The sequence below is a fragment of the Anabas testudineus genome, chromosome 14 (assembly GCF_900324465.2).
Source record: "Anabas testudineus chromosome 14, fAnaTes1.2, whole genome shotgun sequence".
Taxonomy (NCBI): Eukaryota; Metazoa; Chordata; class Actinopteri; order Anabantiformes; family Anabantidae; genus Anabas; species Anabas testudineus.
In genome coordinates, this window is record NC_046623.1 from 9,154,245 (window position 1) to 9,182,166 (window position 27,922).

At 37.3% G+C, this 27,922-nt stretch overlaps 3 protein-coding genes across 5 annotated transcripts in view; all 3 read right to left on the reverse strand.

The window, feature by feature from the left end:
- Positions 1–121: 121 nt before the first annotated feature.
- On the reverse strand, positions 122–7,419 carry sms (spermine synthase). Its single transcript, XM_026371597.1, has 11 exons — positions 7,262–7,419; positions 5,774–5,894; positions 4,775–4,862; positions 4,138–4,202; positions 3,875–4,050; positions 3,577–3,731; positions 3,322–3,411; positions 2,533–2,647; positions 2,244–2,323; positions 1,721–1,836; positions 122–1,047 (listed from the first exon to the last, which is right to left on the reverse strand). The coding sequence occupies exons 1-11, from the start codon at positions 7,305–7,307 to the stop codon at positions 1,017–1,019; spliced, it is 1,083 nt and encodes a 360-aa protein (XP_026227382.1). The 5' UTR covers positions 7,308–7,419; the 3' UTR covers positions 122–1,016.
- Positions 7,420–11,159: 3,740 nt separating this feature from the next.
- On the reverse strand, positions 11,160–13,324 carry LOC113170978. Its single transcript, XM_026373319.1, has 5 exons — positions 13,282–13,324; positions 12,247–12,505; positions 11,887–11,920; positions 11,628–11,799; positions 11,160–11,500 (listed from the first exon to the last, which is right to left on the reverse strand). The coding sequence occupies exons 1-5, from the start codon at positions 13,322–13,324 to the stop codon at positions 11,160–11,162; spliced, it is 849 nt and encodes a 282-aa protein (XP_026229104.1).
- A 250-nt stretch (positions 13,325–13,574) lies between these two features.
- LOC113170067 (ryanodine receptor 1-like) overlaps positions 13,575–27,922 on the reverse strand; it is a 42,109-nt gene continuing 27,761 nt past the window's right edge. Inside the window, exons 81-107 of one of the 3 annotated variants that reach the window (XM_026371957.1) lie at positions 27,128–27,227; positions 26,971–27,050; positions 26,807–26,883; positions 26,652–26,725; positions 25,800–25,817; positions 24,501–24,581; positions 24,293–24,381; positions 23,964–24,092; positions 23,778–23,882; positions 22,737–22,742; positions 19,718–19,799; positions 18,288–19,609; positions 18,026–18,108; positions 17,506–17,665; positions 17,307–17,393; positions 16,874–17,137; positions 16,625–16,755; positions 16,489–16,531; positions 16,277–16,410; positions 15,962–16,022; positions 15,719–15,865; positions 15,504–15,638; positions 15,258–15,414; positions 15,043–15,107; positions 14,864–14,964; positions 14,713–14,764; positions 13,575–14,629 (exon numbers count right to left, since the gene is read on the reverse strand). In XM_026371957.1, coding sequence (XP_026227742.1) covers positions 14,534–14,629; positions 14,713–14,764; positions 14,864–14,964; positions 15,043–15,107; positions 15,258–15,414; positions 15,504–15,638; positions 15,719–15,865; positions 15,962–16,022; positions 16,277–16,410; positions 16,489–16,531; positions 16,625–16,755; positions 16,874–17,137; positions 17,307–17,393; positions 17,506–17,665; positions 18,026–18,108; positions 18,288–19,609; positions 19,718–19,799; positions 22,737–22,742; positions 23,778–23,882; positions 23,964–24,092; positions 24,293–24,381; positions 24,501–24,581; positions 25,800–25,817; positions 26,652–26,725; positions 26,807–26,883; positions 26,971–27,050; positions 27,128–27,227 — 3,879 coding nt within the window. In that variant the 3' untranslated portion in view covers positions 13,575–14,533. The remainder of the gene's footprint in view (positions 14,630–14,712; positions 14,765–14,863; positions 14,965–15,042; positions 15,108–15,257; positions 15,415–15,503; positions 15,639–15,718; positions 15,866–15,961; positions 16,023–16,276; positions 16,411–16,488; positions 16,532–16,624; positions 16,756–16,873; positions 17,138–17,306; positions 17,394–17,505; positions 17,666–18,025; positions 18,109–18,287; positions 19,610–19,717; positions 19,800–22,736; positions 22,743–23,777; positions 23,883–23,963; positions 24,093–24,292; positions 24,382–24,500; positions 24,582–25,799; positions 25,818–26,651; positions 26,726–26,806; positions 26,884–26,970; positions 27,051–27,127; positions 27,228–27,922) is intronic. The other 2 variants (XM_026371959.1, XM_026371958.1) reach the window with 2 other exon arrangements.

The following is a 27,922-nucleotide window of genomic DNA, read 5'->3' on the forward strand; positions in this document are numbered from 1 at the left end:
AGTCCCACACGGTTGATCACACGCAAACGTGCTGCGCACTGTATATGCAAGCTACATTCACTGTCCTTTACATGCCCGAAAACGGTCTTTAAAAAAAAAAAAAAAAAAAAAAAAAAAAAAAAGATAAAAATATATATAGAGAAACCAAGGTGCTAAAAAACATGACATAAAAAACAGCACAAGACTAGAGGTGCTATTAAATTGGTGGAATAGTTTCCCTTTTAAAACATTTGGACTGCAGTCAGTGTCACTGGGCATGATTACACTGTCCTGATACAACCTGAAAGAATCAAATCACATTTGTCAGTAACAAAACCATTTTTCTTCTGTTGGGCTGAGCCTACACATTGGCTTAGCCTGCAATTTGAGTTCATAACTCAAGAATAAAGTAACAAAAAAAAATCTAAGGAAAACAAGGAAATACAGTCTTGCTGTAAGATGAGATACACCATCACTGGTGTATCAAATCAGTGTTTAAACATCGAACAGTTCCTTTAAATCAAAATGGACATTCCCAATCAGTCAATCAACGCACACAAAAAACAACTATAAAGTTGTGGCAAACAATAGAAAAACACAACTAAAAGCAGAACAAATAGAAGGGAGATAATAGAATAATGAGGTTAACAGAGAGGGCATTAAACTGTCACTGTGCCCGTTAAGATGTATTCACACTGAAAGCAAAGTGAATTTCCGTCTTCATTTGTTCACATGAACTCAACTGCTGGAGTGTTAAGCAGTCCAGTAATTACAGTACAAATGTTAGCTGAAGTCAGTCATCTGCTGCTCGCTAATAACAGGAATAGACTCGAGTAGGACTGTCTTAAGTATCAACGAGTCAGACTTATAATCACACTGTAGGACTGACTTTACTTACACTACACTACAGGAGGTTTGTGTTGCCTCTGATTTTCATGTCACCCTCAGTCCAAACACATCTTTAAGGCTACAGCAGAAACAGGTGGAGAGTTCACATTCCAGCTGCTGAGGATTCAAGCAAAGAGAGCTGGAGGTCTTTACTTCTTCCAAATGGTGTAGAAAACCCATCTGATCCAGTTTAATTAAGGAGTGCAGACAACAAAATATGACAGCATGCAATAATGTTCTCTGGGGCTTTGACCACATTCAATAATGTATGGAATGCAAAAATTATCTCAAAGCTTATTTCCAGAGTCACTTGGATCTTATTTTTGTAAGGATTTTGTGTAGGAAGTAAGATGGCTGTGTGTAGTGAGATCATGGAGTCCAGTGAAGAGCGAGCAGTAAAATATCGACCGCAATCATCTGAAGTATGGGAGTATTCATTTTAAGCAGAGACCGGCTTATCATGGCAGTACCACCGCCATGATCAAGCATTTGAAGCAAAAGCATCCGGGGGGAATTTGTCAAGACAACAGCTGGGCAACAGCTCTCGCGCTGGTGTTTATTATGTCGGTGGTACTGCTGTGATAAGTCTGTCTCTGCTTAAAATACTCCCATACTTCAAATGATCATGGCTAATTTCTTTTTTTCCCCCACTTGCTCTTCCCTGGTCTCCATGCTCTCACTGCACACAGCCATCTTACTTCCTAGATGTGATGCATTACGTCGATTAGGTCAATGCGTCGCCCCACCCCTAGTGAAAACACATTTTTGTAAATTAATTAAGTCACTGTTATTGTTTTCCCGCCTGCATTGCAACGTTAATGTCTGAAAAACCTTTTAACTGATGAAAGGATACAGCTCCAAGTAAGAGGGCACACACACCACCTCTTTGGAAAAGTCCACAGGACACGAGAGCTTTCCCAGTTGTTCTTCATACAGAGTCAGTGCCTCAGACAGATTCACGCTGTTACCCTGATGATCAGTATGAAAAAGAAAATGTCACAACACACTTACTGCACCTAATGATTTTTTTTCTACCATTACAGATTCACACATAAAAAAGGTTTACACGAAAGTGTTGAGCCATAAAAAAATAGAAAGCCAATTTCTATTAAAAAACTATTCCGGACAATTTGATCCATTTCGTTCCTTCCATCATTTGTTGTCAAGTGGTTTCTTCCCTCCTTGCAAATATCCAGCTTCAACATAAATCTAGCGTCTACTAAATGACTAAATGTAAATATAATAGAGATCCAGAAAAGCTATGTCTTTGTCTGTTTTGTTGTTGTCACTCAGTTTAAGCCTATTGAGGAAATACATTAAGTTTACTAATATAAAAATTCCTGTATTAAGAGTTGGCAGTGACCAATACGACTCACCTGCGTGAAATATTTCCCACTGGGGTGCAGGACTTTTATTGACAGATCTAAGATGAGACGCAGGAACTCCCACGTTGAGTCTAGAAACAGGTATAGGTATCAGTTGAACAACATCTCTGCATGCATCATATTTATGCATCACCGCGCACGCACACACACACACACACACACACACACACACACACACACACACACACACACACACACCCACACACACACACACAACACACACACAAACACAAACACACACACAAACACACACACACACACACGTATAAAATAGAGAAACCTTCTTCCGGCTCCGTGGATATTGGGACTGCAGTGAGGTCATTAATTATGTAATCAAACATCCTTCCTTCCTTGACATACTTCTTCAGCACAGGGACACAGTCCTCAACTAGTATCTGTGAGACAAGGACAATCCACTTAACTTTCGTCTTAAAATTCTTTTGTTTAAAAAATATGGGCAGAACATAAATGTGCACATTCATCTGTACATGAACAGTCAAGACGCACAGTCTCAGAATGGAAACGGCTGTAAATCTGCTATCGGGCTACATTTGCTTGCTCTGGAGTGGCAGGAGAACTAATCAATATCTGTCAACAGTTTAATTACTCAGCGATGACATGAGTAGAAAAATGGAGTCACCATGCTGAGTACTGGCTTGACAAGTAAAAGTCATGTATATTCTCAACTTTAAGTAAGTGCTTCTGCCAAAAAGGCATACAATCCAATATCCTCTGTTGTGTTTTAAAAAATATTGTTAATTGTATTTTAACATTGCAACTGCAAGATTTTAGTCAGATAAATCTGTTACTACCTTTCTTGTCCTCTCTGGTTTAATTTCAGCTTTTATGTGCACTATATACAGTATTATTGATAAACCCTACATTTCATTAGTAAATTATTTCTACTGTTTCTCGAGAGCCTTTGTTATTATTATTATTATTATTTTGTATACCTTTGCTTTCATTTTAACAGTGCTCATAAGTTCAAAGAGCCAGTTTATATTCTCTTTCATTAAATCAGTTATTCACCACCAATGTTATGCTCAGTGAATATTTATTCAGTACTCACTTGGTAACAGTCTCCCTTCAGGTTGTCAAGGATGTCGCCACAAGTTTTTCTCATGTGCATTTTGCATCCATCTATCACCTTCTGGTCAATGTACAAACGTGGTTATGGAATCATCAGTCACGTGTTAATGTACAATTAACCATATTAGCAAAAAAAAGGTGTGTCAGAAAAACTGTATTGTCTTAGCAAAACAAACAACACAGTCTCAATATAAGAACGAAAAATGCTTGATATATTAGAAACTATAAAGGATATTTCCACCATGGTGATCATCTTTGGCTTTTGTTTGACCACCTCAGCAAGGATGCCTCCATCACCACCTCCTAATATCAGCACCTCTTTTCCAGCATAATCCTCTTTTCCACTGCCCATGATAGCTTGGGTGTAGGCCAAGTCACTCTCTGCCAAGTCTGAAAGGTAAATTAATAACGTACACACTAAAGCAATTGACAAAAACAAAATTCATTTATTTTCTTCTACTTATTATCACTTGATTCATCTTGTATCTGAAAATATCAAACATGTGATGTACTGTAGTGCTGTACACACTTACTAACATCTCCATTGAGTACTAGAATATTTCCAAACTGCTGTGAGTGCAATATTTTTATATTTTGGTATGCAGAGTCTTCTTCATACACCACCCCGTCAATGTCATACTCAATCAGTCTGCCGTCAGCTGTCGGCCAGTATCGGTCAACTTTTGCTCCTCTTATAAGCGCTGGGAGTCTTGAGAGAGAAAGGTAGACAATTAATTATCCAATACAACTGCAACACACAAGCTGAAAATCACCTACAACATGAGCAGATACTTACCTTTTAATTCTTGTAATATTGCCATTCAAGAGAGCTTTTAGCTTTGTTTCCAGTGCATTTAAAAGCTGTAGAGAAACAACAGAATCTGAAAATACCACAAAAGCTTCAAAGTACAACAATAATTGTTAAGATAGATCTTTATAATGCTACACAGACAGTACTCTAAAGCCAAACTACACTGCAGTGCACAGTGCACCAGACATATTGTTTCACTGTTATCTGTGTGTATTTAACAGTTGTAGTTAAGGACAACTGTCCAATTCACTGTCAATGGGAAAGTGTTTGTTTGGAAGTGTAAGTTGAGAACATTTCTAGGCAACAGTGGTGATATGTACTGGTCACATACCCTGAAGCACTTTAAGAAGCTACAGTAAACTGTCCTCGTAACATGGTTTGAAACAGATTTTTCTGTCTCCAGGAATTCTGCATATGCTTGTGTGCTACTTTAATGTAAAGCCAACAAGTTGTAAAACAAGTTTTTATGAGTAAGTTGCATTATTTGGAAGGATTCCACTTAGCAACAACATGTGACATGCTGCACTGTGAAACTTCAAGAGTGTTTTGGTGTTGATGTCATGTCATGTTAGATCATGTATTGTGTTTTTTTTTTTTTTTATTTATTTCTTAAATCACCTACATTGTCTAGTTGTGAAATGTTGTCCTCTTCATAACACTGCAGATCAATGGTGACCAACCCATGAGAGTGCACACGCAGAATCACAAATCTGCAAAATTAAGTGGTGCAGATAAAGAGATAGACACAAAGTAATACACTGACTGAAAAATTATACATTTCTCAACAGATAGTAGATTGGTGCAAAGAGTGATAACAATTTTAACAGAGCAAAGAATCAGCAGCAGCATCCACTGCACCACTACTGCAGCATAATACATCTTTCTGCTGACAAGCAGTGTGGCCTTATTTTCACCCTAATACGACTAAATACTCTATCTACACCCCTGTAGAATACAATTGAAATGTTCAGTACTTCAGATTTGGATCATCCTATTATTACTGTTTTTAGCTGCCATGTAGTTTATTTGATTTTGTATATAACTGAATACAAACATTTTACACTGAACTGAAAATACAGACCCAAATGTACGACCTCAATGCAACAAACGTGATTTAATTCTGCTAATTGTTTAAAAAATTAAAAAAACTGCAGCTTTTCTAATGACATCCTAACTGATAAAAGTCACTGATCACCTGCAAGATTTAACTTGAAAAGACAAGGGAAGAATATTAGTGAGTCATATGTCAGATTAAACCACAAAAAAACTTGTTTTTAATAAGGTTTGCTGTAGAGCTGGCCAACACTACCACAGTGAAAACTGTGAAATATGAAGTTCTAGCGATATGGGGCTGCTTGAGTGAAGACACAAAAACAACTATAAAGACAAGGCAGAGACACTACATGGAAAACAAGAGGCAAAACATAGCAAATTAACATCTAACAATTTGGTTCAAATTGAACTGTGACTTATAAATGTTCAGGGGCACTGCATGTGGAAGGATTGAAATGTAACTGTAATATTTCTGGAGATTCCCACATCTGACACACAGGCAAAAGAAAACACAAAAGCCTTTAAATGTGAAAAAACTCACGGGGCAGCCAAAAAATGTTGCTCTTACCGGCCATTTTTGCCTACAAAAGTAGCAAGGTATCCATGCCCGTTTGTTTCATGGACAGTCTCTGTCATTTCCTGCTCATGGAATATGGACAGTAGGTCGGGAACTGTCGAAGCAGAGTCAACTGTAAAAAGACAGTGAATAGAATAATGAATAAAATAACACTAATCTGCCTGTTATATATCCTGTGTATCAGTGGCGAATATTAGGAACAGCATAACACATGCAAATCTCAAGATACACAAGAATTCACATATTCATAGTGACCTTGACCCTAAACCTTTGACCACACCAAATGTAATTTAGGTTATTGTTGACTCCATTTGTCAACCCCCTCCGGGTGTTTGATATACAGTGTTGACAAGAACTGCGACAATGGCAAGACCTTCACTCAAAATCTATATTATAGAGGTCAAAGATCATTAAGATGCCTCCGGCCACATCCGTCACTCATGACACATTATTGTAGATAAAATTATCCAGCAGTTAACTGGACTCACGTCTGACTCCCTCTTAATAAACGCACACACCTTACTTAGTAGTAAATGCTTATTTACATACTCCATTAACACAGCACAGCTAAATGCAGCACAATCACTGTCCAACAATACAGCAAAACATGTTCACAAATATAGTAAAACGCTGATATCAATTACATTTCAAGTTGTACATTTGTTACTGCATTGAATTGTAATTGTGTGGTTGTTGGTAAACGACCATCCACTCATTTATAGCTATTGCCGTAATTGTTGTGTCATCTGCAAACATATATACATTTGAATTCGTTAAAAATAAAGCGGAGATCACAATGGTCCAAGGCAATTCCCATGTGAGATGCTGCAGGTCATGAAATGCAAGGTGAAGAGTTGCAACAGTTCACATCCACTTTATGTTATTTAAATATAATTACTAATACAGTGTTTATCAAAGCTGATCTTCGATGAATGAAAAGTAAAGTAAACTCCTGTATTTCAGCTGTTCAGTGTTTACACTTTCTGTGAGGGCTTTTGTGAGATAGCTCTGTTTACACTGGTCTAATTAAGCTGTAAAAGCTCAGTAACAGTCTGAGCATCAGACATTTACTGTCCATACACTTTCATCCATTTAAAAAAAAACTACAAAAATGGCTGAAAGTGCGCCACTTCCTATGCGACAGCGGTGAATTCAATGTGCTTTTGCATTGTTAGCAAGAACGGTACGGAGTCGCTGTGCAGAGCCGAGAACGACAGACGCTAAGTTAATGTTTAACATCCCACAACCAGTTCAATGATGTAACATTCAACACTTTACCCACAACAACTTTACGCTTTAGCCCCCCGGCGTGTCAAATGGACATATCTACGTGCCATTGTCAGCCATGTCGCATTCAAATCAATACATCGTTAGTGTTTTGAAGGGCAGTGACAGACTAGCAGGTTGATGTTAGCAGGCTACACAGCTAGCTAGCATGCAGCCCCGGTGCAGCCACTGGGGCTGAGCCCCTCGTCTTACCTGCTGTAGAGAGGTTAAAGTCGAGGGTGTAATGTCGCAGTGCCATGTCTGAGTGCAACCGTCGTCCATGCCTGGGATAGGCAGGCTGCGAATATTTATCTGCAGAGACAGAGGGAGGGCCCTGCTACCACTGCTGCTGCCACTGCCTACTAACACTTGCCAAAGCAGGCGGGGCTACTGTGCAGCCAGCGCAGCCCCCCCCCCCCCCCCCCCACCACCACCACCCCCCAGCAGAGAGTGTGAATGAGACCAGAGAGAGAAATCCGACTGTAGCAGCCACAAACTGTGCAGACCTGCTGGAAAATTACTGCATTGCATACAGTTCTGCTGATTGGAATTTGAAGTATTCAAATTATATAATCCATTATATAGCCACTTACTACTTCATGGTGCAGAGTTGTAGAAGTACTTTCAGTCATTTTTCATCTTTCCTCATCTTTAGTTCATACATGTCTTTCTTGAGGATAATTCACTCACAGCCTTTGCGCCTGATCACAACAATTAGTTGTATAAGTTAAGTTTTCTGTTGGCTGAGCATTTGTGCTTTGTCATTCAAACTGCTTCACTGAGTATAGAGAAGTTATGAGTCAGCTTTATTTTACCATTATCATCCTATCTGACTACAAACTGACTAATACTGTCATATTGAAATGGAAAGATAATTCATCAAATCATCTTAAGGTACAAACATGCTCTATAATAATTTTGCAGTTGAAAGTGTAAATGTCCAAAAACACATTTATTTAATTTGTTGAGAGTAAGTGCTGCTATCCAGGGTAAACAAGATGGACATGTCGAAGCTAAGCAAATATTTATCAAAACTAATAAGTAACAATTATTTTAGTGTGTTTAAGCTAATCTGTGCACACAACAGTGATGAGGGAAAGGGGGCCTGTGTTTAAACGCTCGGCAAATCCACACCATCATTAAAATGGCAATGCAGGGGTTCAAACTGCTGATGTATTGTCACGCTGACAGACAGGTTTCCGAACAGGTTTCTGACATGGGAAGAATGTACCTAAACACATCTTAGCCTTAGGGACAGGAAGGAGCGAGCGCTTAAGATATAATTAGATTCAGTTCAATTCATGTTATTCACACTACAGCGCCAAATCAAACATTAACTCAAGGCCCTTAACGTAGTGAGGTTAAGGCCACATGCACTTGCATATTTTTTGTGTGTGTACAATAATAAAAGTAGAATCACAGTACTCACATGGCACTGTGTTCAGTCACACAGTTCACCAACTATAGTTGCAGCTGTTTCCTCCTTCAGATGTGTCATTGTGTGAAATGACATAGTTTTTACAACATGCAAAATGACAATGGAGCAGTCGGGGCAGCTGATTTATATTAGGTACTCCAGTCATTGTTTGTTTCCATCCTTTTTGAGTTAATGTAACTGCTTGTTGTGGGAAGTAAACAGCTTTTTGTTGTGTCGCTCTGAGGACTTTGCCATGATACCTAACATCCTCATGTGCTCCTGTCATTATTTCTATGGCCGCTAGGGGTTTGTCATTCAAATGTGTTGTCTTGGGGCATTTGCTGAAAAGACAAGCAACTGTTGGCTGTTGTTTGAGAATAAAACAAATTATGTGTTTGGACAAGCTTCTCAAAAAAAATAAAAAAAAAAACAGTCTTTTGGCAGTGAACGAATGTAAAGAGGCTACACCTTAGCCAGGGGGGATGAGGCTGCCAGAGTGGAACCGACAATGCCATAAACTAAATGTCATGAGGCACGCTGCAGATCATAATTCTTTCTGGGCTTTGCATGTGTTTTCTCAGTGTTTTGGTAAATGTCACTCTCAAGTTTGTCTTTTACCAGAATTTCACTGTCAAACTAGACAATACAGCGTCATCAACATCATCTTCTTCTAGTTTCGGCCACTTTCTGTTTACTTAGTGGTACTACTGAGCTCCTTAGTCATCGGTCTACTGCAAACAAAAAAGAAACAAAAACTAAATTATAAAAGAGCAGGGTGTAGGACACTCACACAGCCGTATGGAATTTACCTAAATATTTTATGCATAATACAATCCAATAGGTTTTTCTCAAAATTACTAGTTTAATGTATCAGTCATTTTCTTCTGTACAGTACAGGGTAAGAATGAAGAACATTTGTGCTGACTTGAGGTTTTTCTTTAATTTATATGTGGTGTGAACCATAACAAGTTGATACACAATAATAAAAACAAACAGCAAGATATGTTTATTTTTATATTATTTATTTCTATAACCATATCCATATTATAAATATACAATCAAAAAACAATCAATTGATACAAATAACCCGGTAGTAAAAATTACAGTATTTAAATGTGTGAATGATTTCTAAAATCCTTTGAGGACTGTCCAGTTTTCTAAAACAACATTGATATTTAAGAATTTATAAAAATATAATTTAGAAATGTATTTTAGCAAAGCTTTTGATTCTGCAGGACAGGTCATCACTTCCCAAGTACAAGAACTGAAAGATTTTCCAAAGCACCAGGTTTGATTTTGGACCCTCATTAATGTGAGCTGTACCATATGACTGTGAGAGGTAGTTCAATCTAAAGGCTTTTAACAAAGGTTGAAACGGTGCCAAATACGAAACGCACAAAATAAATCTAGGGAATACGAATCCAAAATGATTCATGCACATCGACAATCACAAATGGTGTTGATAAAGTAATTACTGCACCAATCACTGCACATAAAAATAAAAATACTACTAGACAAAATACAATTTACTACAATTATCACAATATCCACTTCACAACATAGATGTTACAATTAACACTAAATGATTCAAAATCACATGAACCACATGGCAAGAACACTGTAACATCACATTTAATAGAGGAGGAATTATTCAGATCTACTTAAGTACAATTACCAATACCAAACTGTGAAAATACTCCATTACAAAATCTTACTTAACTAAAGGTATTTAGGTATAATCAGGAAAATGTAATTAATGTAGCCGCTGTGACACCGTTACACATCGTTTGGCTTATTATTAATCATGCATGCAATCATTTTTCAGTTGAAGTAGAGGTGGGGCAACTTTTTTAAACAATAATGTTTAGGACTGAAAGTAATTATTCATCATTATAGCCTATTTTATTTATATTTTATTATAAAAAATAACAATTTATTTGCAGATTACTTTCTTGATTACTACTTTAATTGTTCATAAAACATCCAGAAATAGTGAAACAAACAAACAAAACTAAAAAATAAGTAATCGAATAAAAAAGGGAAATCAGCTATATATTATGCATTTTGCATGAATAACCACTTCAGTGTCATCAATGATAATTTATTAGTAATTTCATCTGTTAAATAACTAGTAACTGAAGCTCTCAAATGCATGTTGAGTAAAACGTACAATATTTGGGCAGCTAGGAGATCGAGTGGGCTGTTTAGTATTAAAGTATAGTACTAACTTTAACTGTATCTCACTATGAGCTTCAAGTCAATCACTGCATTTAAACAACCAGGGGAGATGTGTTAGCTGTCGGCGGGAAGCAACGTGACGTGGTCCAGGAGGTCTACGTAGGGCAACACATTAATATGTTTAAAGGTTTATCAGAAACCAAAACACTCCACGATGATTTGTAGTCCTGACATTTTACATCAAAGACACCACAGTGGCAACTGCTTTCTCTGAGGATTGTGAGGTAGATATACTCTGCTGTAACAGGCCACAGCTGCTGTTGTTGGATGATGTGTCTATTGTGCTGTAGCAAAAGTTGAGCCTGGTTCAACTTTAGGATGTGTTGGGTTGGAACCCTGACTGTGTTGATGGACTAATGATAAAGAGGTCTAGCTTTTTATTTCTCTTCACACAGGACTGAGAATAGTTTAAAAGAACAGAGTCTGCTGAATTAAGTCAAACTGAACTAAGCATCATTAGAAAGTAAACCCGCCACAATCGAAAGCGTCAAAATCAGAGTCTGCAAGCTCAAAGTCGAAGCTGTTAAAGTGAGGGGAGTCGAGTGCCGGGCTGCTGGTTTGATAGACTGCTTGTCCCATCCCACAGACATCTGTGTTGAGTGGCAGGTCGGGGGCTTTGACTTCCAGACTAGTGGACGAACACGCGCCTAGGTATCCCATAGCAGATGAAGCAGCAGCCCCTCCCATCAGCAGATAAACCGCCCTCACCGCTTGGGTGTCATTGATAGCACCATGGCGCAGACATGCTACTGAATGCGCGCCCCCTTTGTAATATTTTGTATGGGGTGAAATCCTGCCTGTTAGGTTGGGAGAAAAAAACATTACTAATATTTTTAGGTTTTTATTGTGTAATTACCAGTGATGAAGCTAATTAAATTGTTTATTCTGTGAAACTGTTACAGACAAGCAGCATCCTGGACTCACCATTTGCCCTTGGGGAAGCACAAGTCACAGGTCCTGGTGAGGGTGCCTCTGTGTTGTTGACAGGTGGAGTTGGTGGATCTTTGTCTAGGATCTGCTCCGGCACCAGGTCTTGTAGAGTTATGCATGGGGGCACCCTGTGACGCTTACAAGGACTTAGAGGAAATGGGAGACTCTGTAGGAAATCAAATAGGAATATTATTAAGCAAAAAAAAATGAACTGAATATACGTGTTATTCAGTTATTAGAATTATTGACTCACCTTTTTCACTTTTTTCAGCACAGTCAGCCACTGACTGAAAGGTAATCAAAATAATGATGTTAACGTCACCTTTGGACAAATCACACATCCATCAACACATGAGTTCAACAGTGGTCCGGTAAAATAAGGAATGCAGCAATGTGACGTGTTTGGATCTCTCAGTTGTCAAAGGATGTTGTGCTTTACAGTGCTCAGTGTAAACCGCTAGAGATGTTCTACTTAATGAGAGATAAGCTGAAGATGAAGAAATAGAGGATGGTGATAAGATAGTTCAATATGAGCAACAGTCTGGCATCTGAGAAATAATAAAAAGGGCAAAAGTGTGAAGAAAGAGAGTAAAGAACAGCGTGAGCATCAGACCTGCAGTCTGCAGGGGTCTCAGCCATCAACAGCAGGTATTTATTCTGGGAAAGGATCAGTGCAAAGCAGCAATCCCTGCATCCACCGGAGGGTAACCTAGGCAGGTCTAGGATCTCCTTGCCTTCCACTATTGCTTCGCAACCGCTCTGCAACAACACTGTCTGGACAGGAAGTGATGATGCATCATGGCAAACATAGAGGCTGCCCTCAGCTGTTAGGAACAGAAACCTCTTCTTCCACTGTTTGAAAATAAATCCACCTGGATAAGAGAAAGTGATGGATGGGAATAACAGGAAACAGCACTAGTAAATGAACAATGTGTACTTTTGCCTATGATGAGTAATGATGCTGGAGTAAACAATTCTAACCACACAACACCCAAAGCTTACAGACAGTATTAAGCATGGATGCAGTAATCATGATAGCAGTGGGAGCAGTGTACAGCTGGATTAAAGCATGAACGCTCTGTCATCCCTACAGATTAGAGGCAGTCAGATGGTTGGAGGATCAAGGGGCAGTGGATGTGGGGCTCAGCCAATCAGACGTTGATCTCTGTGCATAGGATCTAGCATAACATGCAAACATATTGATCTATACATGCAGTAAATATATAGTTCTTTTTGAAAAATATCTGTAACAACTGTGAGTGATAACAGATGGTTTAAACAAGAAGATCATTACAGTTACAGTTTTGCAAAGCCATACTATGTGTTAAGACCAAGAACAATATCACAGCGATGTGTCATTTTGGAATAAGGCTGCACTGAGTTTGGACAAACACTGAGACAAAAAATAATACTACTGAAATCACATTATTCAACATTGTCCTTCATGTTAGAGAGTGCAATCATTTGTTGTAATAAGTAATAATACGACAAACATAAATATGACCATTAGAGATAGACTGAATAGTGAAGAAACATCAAATTCAGAAAACAGAGTCCTATAACTTGCTATAAGACAACAATTTTTGCTCATAAAAATGTCACAGCAGCTGTTATGATTATTGCTGTGTGAAGTAAAGGATTAGCTCACCATACATCCTGAGCATCCCTTGGTGGATCCCCGAGGTGCTCATGTTATCAGTTGATGTCTCCCAGTCTAAAAGGCTCAGAGAGAAATGTTTGAGGACAGATGACAGAAAAGCACACGAGGCTCTATGTGAGTTTTAATGCTCAGCTTTAATCCCCTTTCAGCTGGGTTCGGTTCAACAACTTGGTATGAAAACATGACATTGCGTGCAAACTGTTGTGGTGTGTGCAGTTCCCGTGTGAAATGATCAGCATGGCCAGAGTGTTTTTGAAGATTTCTCTTTAATATCACCCCAGTTTTACACAAACAGAACATGAAGTAATATCAACAGAAATATTGATCATATACTGAACAAAACTGTTTCACTTGCAGATTTGTGTTGAACATATCAGGGCTCTAAAGTTGCCAGTTGGCTTTCCAAAGATGCCAACTCATGATCTAAATGCATGATCGTTTTTATCACCGCTTGTTATATCATTTTGTAGAATTTATCAACTGAACAAGAATTGAATCTATACTGTAAACAGATTCATATTTTAGGATTCACAGACAGGACATAATCAAATCAATGTCACATTACAATTAAGTACATTCATATGCAGAATGAATGATCAGATTATTTAAACAATAAATATAAAGATTTAAAACCAAGGATGATATAGAGAACAATTTAGTTATCATAGCTAAAGTATGTGAAAAAAACTAAATGGAGTTAAAACCACTCGAGACCCAAAATATGTCAAAGTCAAAGTGAAATAATATTCAAAATATATAATGAATTATATAAAGATACAGAGTGTAAAACTAAATTCCTGGCAAATACATTCTGTTGTGTACTGAGTGTGCTAATTGATGTTACTTGTGTTACTGCTAAGGCACTAAAATTACATTCTCACATTACATTCTCACATTACAGTGGTTTTAATGGCTCCTCCATAATGAACAGCTAATTAATGGAAATGCATAAAGTTCCTAAAGTGGTGAAAGAGGAAATATTTTAATGCAATTTAATAGAAGTTTTAAAAAATAACTATTAAAACTGCATACAAGTATCTTTTTTTATGGCAGCTTCTTTTAGTCACACAGACAGTGAAGTGAAAATAGCTTGGAAGTCACCAAAGTTTGTATTAATGCTCATGTTTTTGATTGTTCATAAAATCTCACTTTGTATTTTTCATGACAAACTCAATTTGTTGTGAGTGTGGTCAGGAATTATGAGCATGAATTGTACATGTATGTGTAAAACATATGTTGACTAGGAAAGCTGATCCTCGTATTGCTTTCTGAAACAGTCTCCAGCAGGGAAGAAATCCCAGCAACGCTCCTGGTACATCTTCCACACGTACGATTCCTACAAACAGAGGATGACACAGCATGAAACAAGAGCTGACTTGCTCTTAATAATAAAACATACAACAAATCATTCATACTGACCTGCCCAGTGTGCTCTGTCTCATCTTTGTTGATAAGGTACATTAAGAAAAACCTAGAAAAGGGTCCACGTGTTAATATTTAAAGGTATATGCATACACAGGTACATCAACTCCCAAACATGTCAACACTGTAACAAACAGGAGGCACTTACATGTAATTAGCCAGGTTGTGTTCATCAAAAGTGTGCGTCTCAAAGCCATGAGGTGTTGTATCAAAATAGTCACTTCCAATGCCACATATGAAGCATTTTGTCTGCATAGAAATGATAAAGAGGATTAAAGCCATGTTATGAATACGTTACAGTAAAAGTGTCCTTTAATACTGTTATACCTCCATGTCTTCTTTGACCTGCTCTTGTTGGTCTCTGAGTTCTCCAAAAGCATCGATGATCAGACCTATAGTAATTTAAAATAACATTCACTTAGAGGTGTTTGTTTATTGTGCCAAACATCCTTTAAAACGTCATTCCTATATCTGTCCTTTTTTCTTATTCATAAGTTTGCGTCAATATGAGTATCCAGTGACTAGGCTAACATTGTCTTTACCCTGAATAATAGCCAGTAGAATGACAATGACGAAGAAGAAGAAAGTTATATCAAAAACCACTCTATAGAGCTCATATTCATCTCCAGCAGGATCCTCAATTTCATCTCCAATGCCTCCACCGGCACGTACACCCACATACATGTGGAACAGGTAACACTGTAAAGTAAAGGAAACACTATGTGTATCATTTGGGAAGTGGTGCGAACAAGAAAGTATCAAAGTGCACATTCTTTACAGAGACTTACAGTCATCATGTCATCACATTTCATATCCGGTTCATCTTCATCCTCACTTTTATTGTAAAACTTGCGGAAGAAATTGAAGGCAACTACAGTGTAGAGGTAAACCACCACAGCCAACAAACCCACTGTCATCATGAGCTGACAGAAAGAAGAAGGAAATAGTGAGTACATTCAAACATAAGCTAAATTAATACTATTCAGCTTTACTTTGCACTCACCTGTTTGCCATTGTGTGTGACTGAGGACAAAATAGTGCGCAGAGTCTTAACACCCATGGCAATATCGAGCAAGTGACAGGCGAAGAAGAAGTTGTTATAATGGCCAAGCAAAGACATCACCAGGTACCAACAGAGATAAAGGAAGGTCTACAGAAAGAAAGAACATGTATGCACTTCACATCTGTGGGGTTTTGTTCACATTGTAAAAGTAAAATCCATTAAATTCAATATGGGTTTGCTTACACCATCCGTGAACACAACACCAAATTTCCAGATCTGGTATTTCATGTCAATTGAGGTCATCCTGAAATGATACAATACTGGTTGAGATCTATCTTAAAATGATGAAGCTGTTGATTTTCTATATCCTGTTACTGTCAACAAATCCCAACAAAAGCTACACGTCACACAGTGAAACAGTGTCACTCACTGGTATTATTAATAGTTTATGGGCAACAGTGGAATTTTATGTTTAGTCTTATTCTTTTAAAGTTATTAGATTGAATCCTGAAGCACAATAGCTAAAGTGCCCCATTGCACATCTTCATTGTACCATACCATGCAAACACAGAGTTGTCTGGTGGTCCTTGTTTCTTCTCATGTTGTTGACTCACATCCAGGGAAGCTAAATCGACACCCAGGAGTTCAGCTATTCTTTCTCTACCATAAATGTCTCCATACTTATCCAGAACCTGGAAACAGACATTACATTATAAATAACATGTTCAACAGAGCCCATTATAAGGCTAAATAAATGAAAAACAACCCACCTTTCGTTTGACAAATTTATCCCAATAGTTGTTTGGGAAAGAGCTGTGAATAAAACGGCATAACTTGTGAATTTAATTAAGAAAGAAAATTTGTTGGTATTCAAAGTAGAAACAAATGCTTTCTTTATTCACATACGGTGTATTCAGGACCAGGCGGTCCCACTGGCCCTTGATGTCATCATCTTCAGGCTGCTCAGTGATGTAGAGCCCGTCAAACTCGAGCTTTCTTGCAAGTTCTTTTTCCCTTTTAAAGATCACCAGTGGAATCTGATGAAACAAATCAAATACTGTTTAACTGAGCTGTGACTAGAATAGATAGCTGTTCAAAATCTCATCAGTTGGGCATGTTGGGCACACAGAAAAGTTTTCTGTGTGCCTAACATACCTTGAGGCAGTTGTAGCCAATGATGCAGATGAATGAGATGACTGTGTGCAGGATGGCAAGGAAGGCCAATGTGGGCTGCATGTAACCAGTGCTCTCCTCTAAATAGTAAAAAACAGGCACATCTTCCTCATCCTCATCTCCTTCATTCAATTCTTCCATTTCTTCCCCTGAACCTTCAAACAATCCAGGGCCCTCGAACAGCCCACTTCCCTCAGACAGCCCAGATCCTTCCATCACCTCACCCTCAGGGGGGATTTCAGACACCTAAACAGAACAGTACAGAAAATTAAATGTGTAGCGACAGTATAGTCTGGTTAGGTGAAACTTTTGACAGTTCACACTTAGTCTATATAGGTATTTCCTTTCATAAGAAAGCACAATACTGTATTAAGTAAACAGGTACAACATCCTCAAATAAGAAATTATATTTTACCTTGTAGAACAGCAGAATAAAGTTCAGGGCAAATGCAAGGAAGAGAGCCAAAAACCGCAGGTTGTAAAAGTTTCTGGAGAGGTAGTTCTACAAAAAAAGACAAATATTTTTCAGTTCATTAGTGAGTTAAGACGCACAGAGTGACACTGAAATTATGCTAGTAAGTCAATTCTCAAATATATGCTAGACACTATGTCACCATAAATTTATTTCTTTGGGTTTCCAGTTCAGTCCAGATTTGAAACCCTCCTTCTCTTCTCAGTTTCTTTTCTTTTTTTGTTGCAGATTTCTTTGGTTCCTCTGGCTGTTCTTTCTCCTTGCTCTGGGATCCTAACCCTGTCTTCTCTCCAATTTCAACACTGAAAATCAAACACAGTAGGGTTATTGTTTTATTTCTCTATTCCTCCAACATCAAAATGGTGACACACTAATGCTCTCAAGCTGAAAGAGCTCTCACAGCTCTTTTAAATTTCCATCTGTCTGCCTATATATCCTCTCTCTACATCCCCCAGGCCAAATACAGTATTATAAATATTATGTAATGTTGATAGTGCAGTATTTTGGCAAGACATGCCCTAAAGCTGTGAATCCTTAACATGAACATCAAACCATCCCTAAATGTTAAACATAAATAGACTTGGCTGCAAAGACTAGTCTGTTATCTACTACCATGTCAGAGAAGTGATACTGTATGTTGAGAGCATATTAATTGTTCTTACTCAGCCTTTTCAGGCTCTGGAGGAGGTTCCTCAACATGAACAGGTTCAGGTGGTTTCTGGCTAACATCAGTCTCTTCTGGTTGCTGGAACAAATCAAATAAACTCAAATCAAAACCACACAACAATAATCAAACTTTATTGTGCTAAACAGTATAAATTTAAAGCTGGGTTGCTAACCACTGGGAAACTGAAAAGATAACTACCCTGTAAATTAGATTATATTCCCTTATAGTTTTATTCACCGAAGAAGCACAAAACCCACCATTTTTCTCTTTGTTATGGGAGTTCCTTCAGGAGTTGGAGGTTCAACAGGTGCCTCTACACCCATGTCTCCAAGACCACCTGGAGCATCAATACTTGGTATCCTCCCACCCTCCTTTTCCTGGGTGTCTTCCTCTTCTTCCTCTCCACTACCAGTCTCTCCAGTGTCCATTGCCCCTCCAGTGTCTTGTTCCTCCCCTGTCCCTTGTTCCCCTGGTCCATCCCCATGCACATCATCCTGTGTAGGATCTGGCATGCTGGCTAAAATCTCAGTCACTGTGATATTTTTAGCTCCCTCCACTAAGCCCCCCCCAAACAGTGTTTGCCAGATGATCATAAAGAAGCCTTTGCACAAACTGTAAATGAAATGTAGTATACTCATTAGAATGGTCCAGAAAAAAGTGGACAAAGCCACTATAATCTCCTTGAAGGTCATCTTTCTCACTCTGCGATACTGCCTGCGAAGGTTACGGAAGGTGAAAATGCTGAGGAAGCTCAACATGCTCTTTATAAAGTCTGCAAAGGCAGAGCTTGATTCAGGCTGCCCTTCCTCTCCATTGCCATCCTCATCAATGCCGCCATTTTCTCCGCCTCCTGTTCCTCCTTCCCCTCCGCCCTCATCTCCTTCATCATCTTCTTCCCCCTTCTCCTCTTCTTCCTGCTCGGAAATTTGTGAGGCTATATTCATCTCAAAGATAGTGTCTTCACAGAAATTGACAAACATTTCCATCTTCTCTGATTCACCGCCCTCATTGACAACATCAAAGATGAACTGTCGTTTGGACTCCCTGACCTGGGGCATCTCCCATTGTCTGCGGTTTACTTCACTGATTTCAAAGTAAATGCGCTCAATCTTTCTGCTGGCGCCCATTATTTCAATACGGCCCAGAAAGGGGCGGAAATAGTTCAGCACACTCTCTGCTTGTTCCAGGAAGTTTTGTAGCCTGGTGTCATGGGGAACGTGCTCGGACAGGTTAGTGAGCAGCACTGCGATATTGAAGCCAATGTCCTTGGCAGGTTCCTGGAAGCGACTAGCAAACTCCTCATAGTTGATCATGTCATTCTCATCTGCTTCTGAGCAGGACAAAAGAAACTGAATCTCAGAAGGGGAGTACTGTTTCTGACTATCCATGGCCTTCTGGAAGTCCTTCTTGGAGATCAGCCCTCGAGGGTCAGAGACATAATCACGGAAAGCATCTGAGGCCACAATGTCTTTTAGTTTGAGGAACATATCAAAGAACTTGAGGATCATCTCTACGTTGCTGGAGGACTCTACCAACATGTCTACCATTTGTCGAGCAATTGTGCCATTCACGATGTTTCCTGAATAATACACAGTAAAATTCAAACAGTGGTTTAAAAAGGACAAGGCAAGAAGAGATCCAAGAAAAGCAATGAAAACCAAACCCTGGACAAAAGAAATTCTTTTACCCTCTAATAGTGAGAGCAACATAACAACCATGTCTTTCTGTAAGTCAAGAAGCTCCTTCAGCAGACCAATCTGGCTGGAATCCTGTAATTATAAAAAGATGTACAAGATCTTACAGTAATAACAATTTTTTTTATAATATCTGTATTTTTTAAATATAGGGCTTCTCATACAATAGGTTTAAGTAGGAAACACAAGGGAAAAGTGTCAAAAAATAATCACACAAGATTATTTTAAAATAAAGTCACCAAAGTACTTGTTATAATATAGTATGTGCATTCAGAATACTGTGTAAAGCATTACATTGACATTCACAACAAAAAGGGCTGCAAAAAGGAATTAATTCCTCCACAGCTCTGAATAAGTTTTGATTTCAACACGTCAGTTATTCCAATCTGAATATTGGCTTTATAACTTTCATCTCGCAAGCATTAGGTTCAATACATTTAGTGACAAAGAACAGACATCTAGCCATGTAGCAACCCATCAATATTGGCTACGTACATGTTTCCTCTGTCTGTGCAATGAAAACATCTACAGGTTTTCATTGTAAACAAACACTACAGCACCTGTTTATTCAGTCTATTATTCCCTCATTCACAGAAACAGAAACTCAGTGGGCTCGTTTGTCTATGGTTGACTTTCATTTCATATGTTTGTATTTTTCTCCCTGGACGCTTAATTGTGTTTGCTCTTACATACCTGCCTGATAAATATGCACACACCCGGTACTACTCACCTTGAATGCTCTGTCTCTACTCTTAGCCAAGCGCGTGCACTTTAGAGACACCTGATTCTTGTTGTAATTAGTCCCTAGAGTATATAGTCAGCTTGTTTATTATGCTCGAATGACAAGGTTTCAACCATATGCTTCCTGTGTTTCCTCAGTTTAGACTGTGTTTGTCTTGAATTACTGCAGTACTGTTTTTGCCTAATCCGCTTTATGCCTGGTGTTTTTTCCTCATGGTATCTGCTTTATGACTTTCCTTCACTATTGATTTTTGTAACTGCGTCTGGGTTCTCTGTGCCTTGTTTGGTCATTTCTTCATCAAAAACATTACACAGACATAGTCTTGCTTAAATAGTGTTATATCCAAAGCAAGAAAGAAGCCACAAACCAACATGCCACAAATAAACAGCATAACGCCTCAGGTTAATTATTAGTGAATGAAAATGGCAACAGAATTATAACCCCTGTTAAATCTGTGCACACAAAGTGGATGGCACATTAAAATGTATATTCCAACACCAAATAATCTCATATTAAGTTGTATAATTAAACAGTGGAAGTTAAGTCAGTCCCTCTCTCAGGGCATTTTGTAGTCACCTGCTTCTGTTATAAATTAATCAATTCAACAAAAACTACTTTGCTGTCTTGTGATCACTAACTTTTTCAGGAACTGTTTTTATGTTTGTTTGTTTTTTTATTTTTACATTTTTTGCATTTTTTTACAGTTGCAGTAGAACTATACAAAAATTTAAGATGTCTTAGCATTTATCTAAAGTTATGAATACATTCTTATTTCAGTCTGATTTATGAGATGTGGATGGTTACTTTCAATGTATACTTAAATAGCCATCAAAAATAAAATTCAGCATAACAATAAGTTATGCATCAAAGGCAAAATGAGTAACTGGTGGTTATACTGACAAAAAAAGTAAATAAATTTAAGGAATATGATTTCCAATTGTTGTATTGATTAATAAAATTAAAACATGGACATAAGTTTCAAATTCAAACATTTTAGTTACTTTTCAAAAATTGCCCTTTGGACTATCCAGATGGAGGGACTACTGCTGACATTTTTCAATTGTTAACCATTTTAATGGATTGTTTGTGATGACAGAGACTATAAAATGTGTGTGCTTATTTGTGTTCGATGGCTTTTGTTAGCTAATAATAAATACTAAGTGGTTTAATGGGGGAAAATTAGCTAATGTCAATAGGGTTGATAGCTAGGCCCAGAGGGCTGAATGAGCGACTACAGGATGGCTGAATTTTGCTATACATAATATTACTAATAATAGTTAGCATCACTGTAACCATTGTTGTCATGTAAACCTGCAAAATGTTAAAGAATTACTGTAAGAAAATTTGTAATATATGTCCTGTATCAGTTAAGTTGAATTTTTGTTTTGTAGCCCCACCATAATGCTACTGTTACAGTCTTCTACAGTGTTGATTCTGAATGTCTTCATTCAATCTTTTACAAACCATTATAGATCACACATCAGCTCAGTTTAAAACTCTTAATAGCTAAGCAGCCTATTTATTTACAGTGTTTCTCTAGCAAAGTGCTTTTAATGAGGAGGTAAGGCAATCATAATGGTATTTTTAGTCATCAGCAATAGTCAGTGCTTAAAGCTGCAGATTCAGTCAGTGAAAATTCAACTATTTGAAAGTTGTAATTTTTTTGGGAAAGGGTCCCTTGCAACTCCTGCCCTCTTTGTCTTGTTTTTTGTGTGTTGTAGTTGGACTTTAATGTGGCATGGAAACGTCATATTCTATTAAAGAAAACACATTTAGTGGTTTACATCCCCCTAATTACTAAGCGATAAATCAGGAAGTTGTCACACCTACAAGATACTTAGTTGAGTTTATAAGTAAAAGTGGACATTTTTTTCTTGCTATGTTACAGATGTGGTCTCTACAATGTACCTACTTATCACATGTGGTACATTACTATAATGTTCTGTATATTTAGCAGGTAAATGCTTCATAATTAGTGGACTCTAAAAGTGATTTAGTTTTCATTTGCTTATGTATGTAAAGCATACATAAACAGAAAATACAAATACTAAAGTGCAGTATTTAATTTGGGTTTTGTTTGTTTGATTATTTTAGGCATTTTTAATCTTGTTAAAGAAAAAACTAATTAAGACATTTAAAGTCTGATATTACTACTAGATGTTTAAAAGCAGGTGGGTATAAAACAACCTGATAAGGGAAACCAACACAGAATAAATTACAGACTATTAAACACAATATCACATCAATAGATGAATAAAATGGATACATACTTTACCCTGCATTGACCATGTGGAAGACAGTTTAAATAATAAATAAATTATTCAATTGTTAAACAATTAAAAAACATTTTACACTGAAATATTGCAAAAACAAAAGGAAAGAAATAAGATAAAAATAGTTAAGAAAATCAGCTCTGCACTTAAATGTATGATTAAAAGGTTATGCATGCAAATAATATGTGCTATTAGCCTCAGTGATTGACAGAGGATGACTGATCTGTGAAGAGTGGAATAATCATTTTAATTTCTTTATCAGTATTTTATTTTGTGACACAAACTAATTTCACTGTTTCAGTCAGGTTGGTTTGTGAAATCAATTTTGGTTTTCCTTTAAGTTGATTATCATTTTTTTGTATAATTACATATTTCTCTAAATAGAAATATCACAATCACATGTTTTTCTATAACGCTTTATCTAGTCAGTTATTTATCATGGTAAAATGAAGGACCACTTTAAAACCAGCCCTTATGAAGGGACAAATAAAAAATTTAAATCCTTCAGTCAGTCAATAAATCAAACATGACTTGACTCTCTAAATGCAATATTCTGGTGAACTGTATGATATATAAACTGACCACCTTTTAAACAAGCATGTTTTACTTATGACAACAGTTCTGTTTCATGCACATTTGCAAGAGCTGCTGTATTATTTATAGTGTTATATGTATGTACTGTATATCTAAGAAGTAGAGGTCAACTCCATTTAATATCCATAGAAATAAGTTCCTAAAGGCAAGGCAATGGTAGGTTCATTTTGTAATCTTTAACTAATATAACATTTTACACTAAAAGACAAAATTTTAAAAAGAAGTGCAACAATGCATAATTGTAAAAACATGCAAAGAGACACTTATTTCTTACCTGGTCACCAAAAATAAATTATTCAAATTTGCTTATTTAAGTGTAGATCTACGTTCAGGAGCTCAGTCCATACAGTTACAGCAACAGTCTGTGTTACCGATATTATGCATAATTCATGGAAGAAAATATTGTTTATTTGTAAATTAGAATCAGTTGAAATATATCCATACCTGTGCTAACTTCATCATCATGTGGGCAAAGACGTGAAGGAACCCGACAATAGCGTCCCACAATCTGCTGTGGGCCAGGGACTGCTGGTTACCAGTGCATGGACCCTGCACAGACGAACTGAGTAACACATACTGTATAATAAACAATGTGTAAATGTGTAAATGCCTGATTTGTCCACATTTTACCTGAATATACTCAGTTAGGCTGTTGAAAATCTGTTTTGCCACTGTCATAGCTTTGGAGAAATTCTTTTTGCCTGGATCATCGATAACATCCTTCCCAGAGTAATACCAGTAGAAATCACTAATAGATTCCTTGATTAAAAAAATGAGAAGTAAGTAGAGTATTGTCGCACCATAAAATTGAATTTATCATCTGACTTTCTTCATAATCTGCATTACCAAATAAAAAGCCTTTGAGAACAATAACATGAAAACCCATGACTGACAAAAAAGTTCTTATATATATTCTAATAATAATTTCAGTCTATAGGCAAATTTTTGTCAAGCAGCACCTGGAGTCGGAGGAGGTAATCCACAGTACAGATAATGATGTTGATGGTTGTTGTGCTGCCTATCTGTGTGCGCAAGTAGTTCTGAAAATCTGAAGTACAATGTACATCATTTTTAAAAGTAGTAACAGTAGTAGTAAACAGTGACAATGTTTGCTTCAGTCTAAGTTTAAATTTTACTGTCATTTATACTGTCATGACTCATTCTCACCATTATTGTGCCCTTCACAAAGCAGCTGCAAGAAACGGAAGAGGTCACAGGTGAACTCGTCGTCTGACATCACCTTCTCATCTAAAACAAAAAATGAATGAGGTAAAGTGTTAAATTACATCCTAAAACCAGGTTGTGTTGAGATTGAATACTGCACAATAGTAAAAAACTCTTAATGGTACTGCAATTACTGAAATAAGGATAAGAAATGCAAAGATTTTCTCAACTTTTCATTTCTCAATAAATGTCAAGCATCAGGCACAGCAATACCCACCTCTGACCGACAGTGAACTGTGTAGTATTAATAGAAGACATACAAATGACCGTGGTCTGACAATGGACTAACATACAATCAAATTCAAACAACATACAGGAGACATCATCACGTGCATACAATCAATTTAAAAGCAAGCTGCAGTCAAAAATTAACACAGACATTAGACAACAGTCACATTAACAACATGTATAAACTACCACAAAATAATAATACAATGCTATATAGATAGACAATGTTAAAGTTTAAACATTGCATTACTTAGGGGTGAACGTGTCACTTTGTAAAAGTAAAAATCACAGTAAAACTAAAATTAATTCTTCAAAAATTAGCTGTATACTGCATATGTATCATTATGATTTTTTTTTTTGCCTTTTTAAAGTGTCAGTTCACCACTGGCTGCAATGAATACGCATAGATACAGAACCATGCAGCATACGCACACACACACACTCACACTCACACAAGTTTTGACTTTGTGTTAAGGATCAGAGAGGTTGGCACATTGTCCTTCAAAATGGGAAGGGAATCCAGTGTGGATTTAAAACCAATAATACAGTTTGAGGGGCTAAACACTACTAGTTTCAAGACTGTCACTTAGATGTGCTGCTTAATTTTAGTTGAAGTGATGATGTCTAATATATTTCAATCTGTCAGAATATCCTCTATAGTCTTTCATAACAGTCTCTCTATAAATCATGTGTTTAAAAATGTGCAGGAAGTTATTAAAGTTGTGAAATCTGAGTTCTGTCACTGTGTACTAGTGTACATATAAAGTTTTTTAATTGATGTTAAACCCTCCGTTTTAATTGTTTTTCATGAGACCAGATTCCATTCACTGCCTTTTGAAATGAACAAGAAATGACAGAGGGGCACAAACTATGAAAATGAAAGACGGACGGAGGGATCCAAACCTCTCTTGATTAAAATGTCAATGTTAAAAAAATAAGTGATGGAGCAAGATGGACAGGGAAAGAGGAAAGAGAAAGAGAACAGAGACGCAGATGGAGAGAAACATGATTTACCCCGATCTAGGTTCAAGTCTGAGGACCATGAAAGGAGGGACAAGGGAGAGGTGGCAGTGATCGTGGGGAAGGGAGAGAGGATCAGTGTGTTGACAACAGAAGAGGACTAAGAGATGAGGAGGGGGAGATTAACAACATTCCATGGCAAATTCATTCAGGTAGACTTCTAATGAACCTCTAGCATTAGATGGCAAAAGTTGGTAAAACAGTAGATGAAGCCCAAACTACTAAAAATACTAATGGGAAAAGAAAATTAACTAATTTAAGTTGAATACAAAATCCTTAAATCCAATTCTTCAACAGCTATCCAAGAGTTAATAATACTTCATGTTAGGAATCTAGAATTTCAAACTAAATTAAAATAGTAAATGTCACAGGTGGAAAACATTTAGAGAAAGATGAATTAATAGATGATCAGAATGTCTTAAATATATTTATACATGTCTCCTGATGATTGACTAATTTTCTGTGGTCACTGTGATGAGGGAAATACCTTTAACAACCAAGCATTACTTTTAATATTCTGGCTTTCCATAAAATCTAACACCACACTCCATAATTGTTCCCTATATATACCTTGTAGATTTGTTTTGAATGTGTATGGCTTGTCGGTGTGTGATGCAAGGACAAGCAAAGCGTTCTACAGTATACTACCTCTATTTAATTCAAATTTAATTAATGTATGAGATCCTGCTGGTGTGCATAACTGTGGATTGAGATGAGTGAATTAAAAAAATGTAATCTGTTCCTTCAAACAATACATGACAAAATTGAACAATGGACTGCAGTGTGCTTCATCTTAGCCTCCATTAGTGAAAAAGTGATTCTGGATAAAAGAGTATCGAAACTTACTGGTACCCTCTTCTGAAACCATCCCCAGACCTTCAGCCTTGTTCTGCCTCTCAAAAGCATTTAGATCCAGGACGCTGCAGAGAATACGAATCTGTACGTTACCATTCAAAGGAATTGAGGACAAACAAAATTAAGCTTGTTAATTAAAAACTGACCAGCATGTCTGCATCAGTGCCTGGACACTTAAAAAGAAGCCTACGTCCTTCTTATCCTTCAGGTATTCCAGCATTTTCTGTCAAAGAAAGGGTAATCTATAAAAAAAAAGTGCTTAACTACATTTAAAATGATAATTTAACATATTTAGTTTCAATGCGCCTACCCGCTGAACCTCACTGTTTCCACCGTTAAGGATAGAGATACCAAGCTTGAGGGTTGTTGACACCATTGGGCCGGTCTCGCCTACAGTAGGAAAAACAGATTAAACATCACAGTGCGAGTAGGTTTTCAGACACACTGAAGATAAGGAAAAAGATTACCTTTGCAGGCACTGATCATTTGTAGGACCATCTCTGCAGCGCCACGATTATGAAGTCTAGACTGCTGGTAGAGGAGCCTTTGTTTCTCCATTTCTTTTTCCTGTGGTGGACATAAAACATCATGACCATTTGATACAGTAGTACAGTGAATTAAAATGGATAGAATGGACTATTTCAGGTCAGATATTTCATGAAATATTCAGTGGCATTAAACATGACCAGATGTCCATTCTATCACGTCATACTGTGAGTAATTCAGATTCATTCTCTTTTAACTCTAGTCCTTAAATTGCCACCTTATTGCCGTCTGATCAACTTACTATTTCTTTGTCAAATGGCTTTAACTGTAGCTTTACACATCTATGTGTACTATGATATGATCTTTAAAGAGAAAGTATTTATTAATTGGTAAGTTCTGTGACTTACCCAAAATCACGTCATGGTTTTTCCCTTTGTTGATGACAGAATATTCTGGCATCCTCTGCTTATTTTCTTTTTTCTTTTACGTACACTAATGCTGTCTTCTTGCAAGCATTTGCATTATGGGTTACTGCTCTTCATTTAAAGTATCTGTCTGACTCACACACATTTTGTCACCTGATTTTATTAGTCATGGAGTTGTTACACTACTTCTTCACGTTTGCTGGCTGTAGCAAGCGTTAGACTACAGGAAACTGTCCCACTGGCTTAGTATTGTTGTCCTTTAGCTCCAAACAGTGTCAAACAAGTGTCAAAACAAAAGCATTATCCCTCTGTATGAAAAAAGTATTTCTCTAGCATTTCATAGCAGTGGTA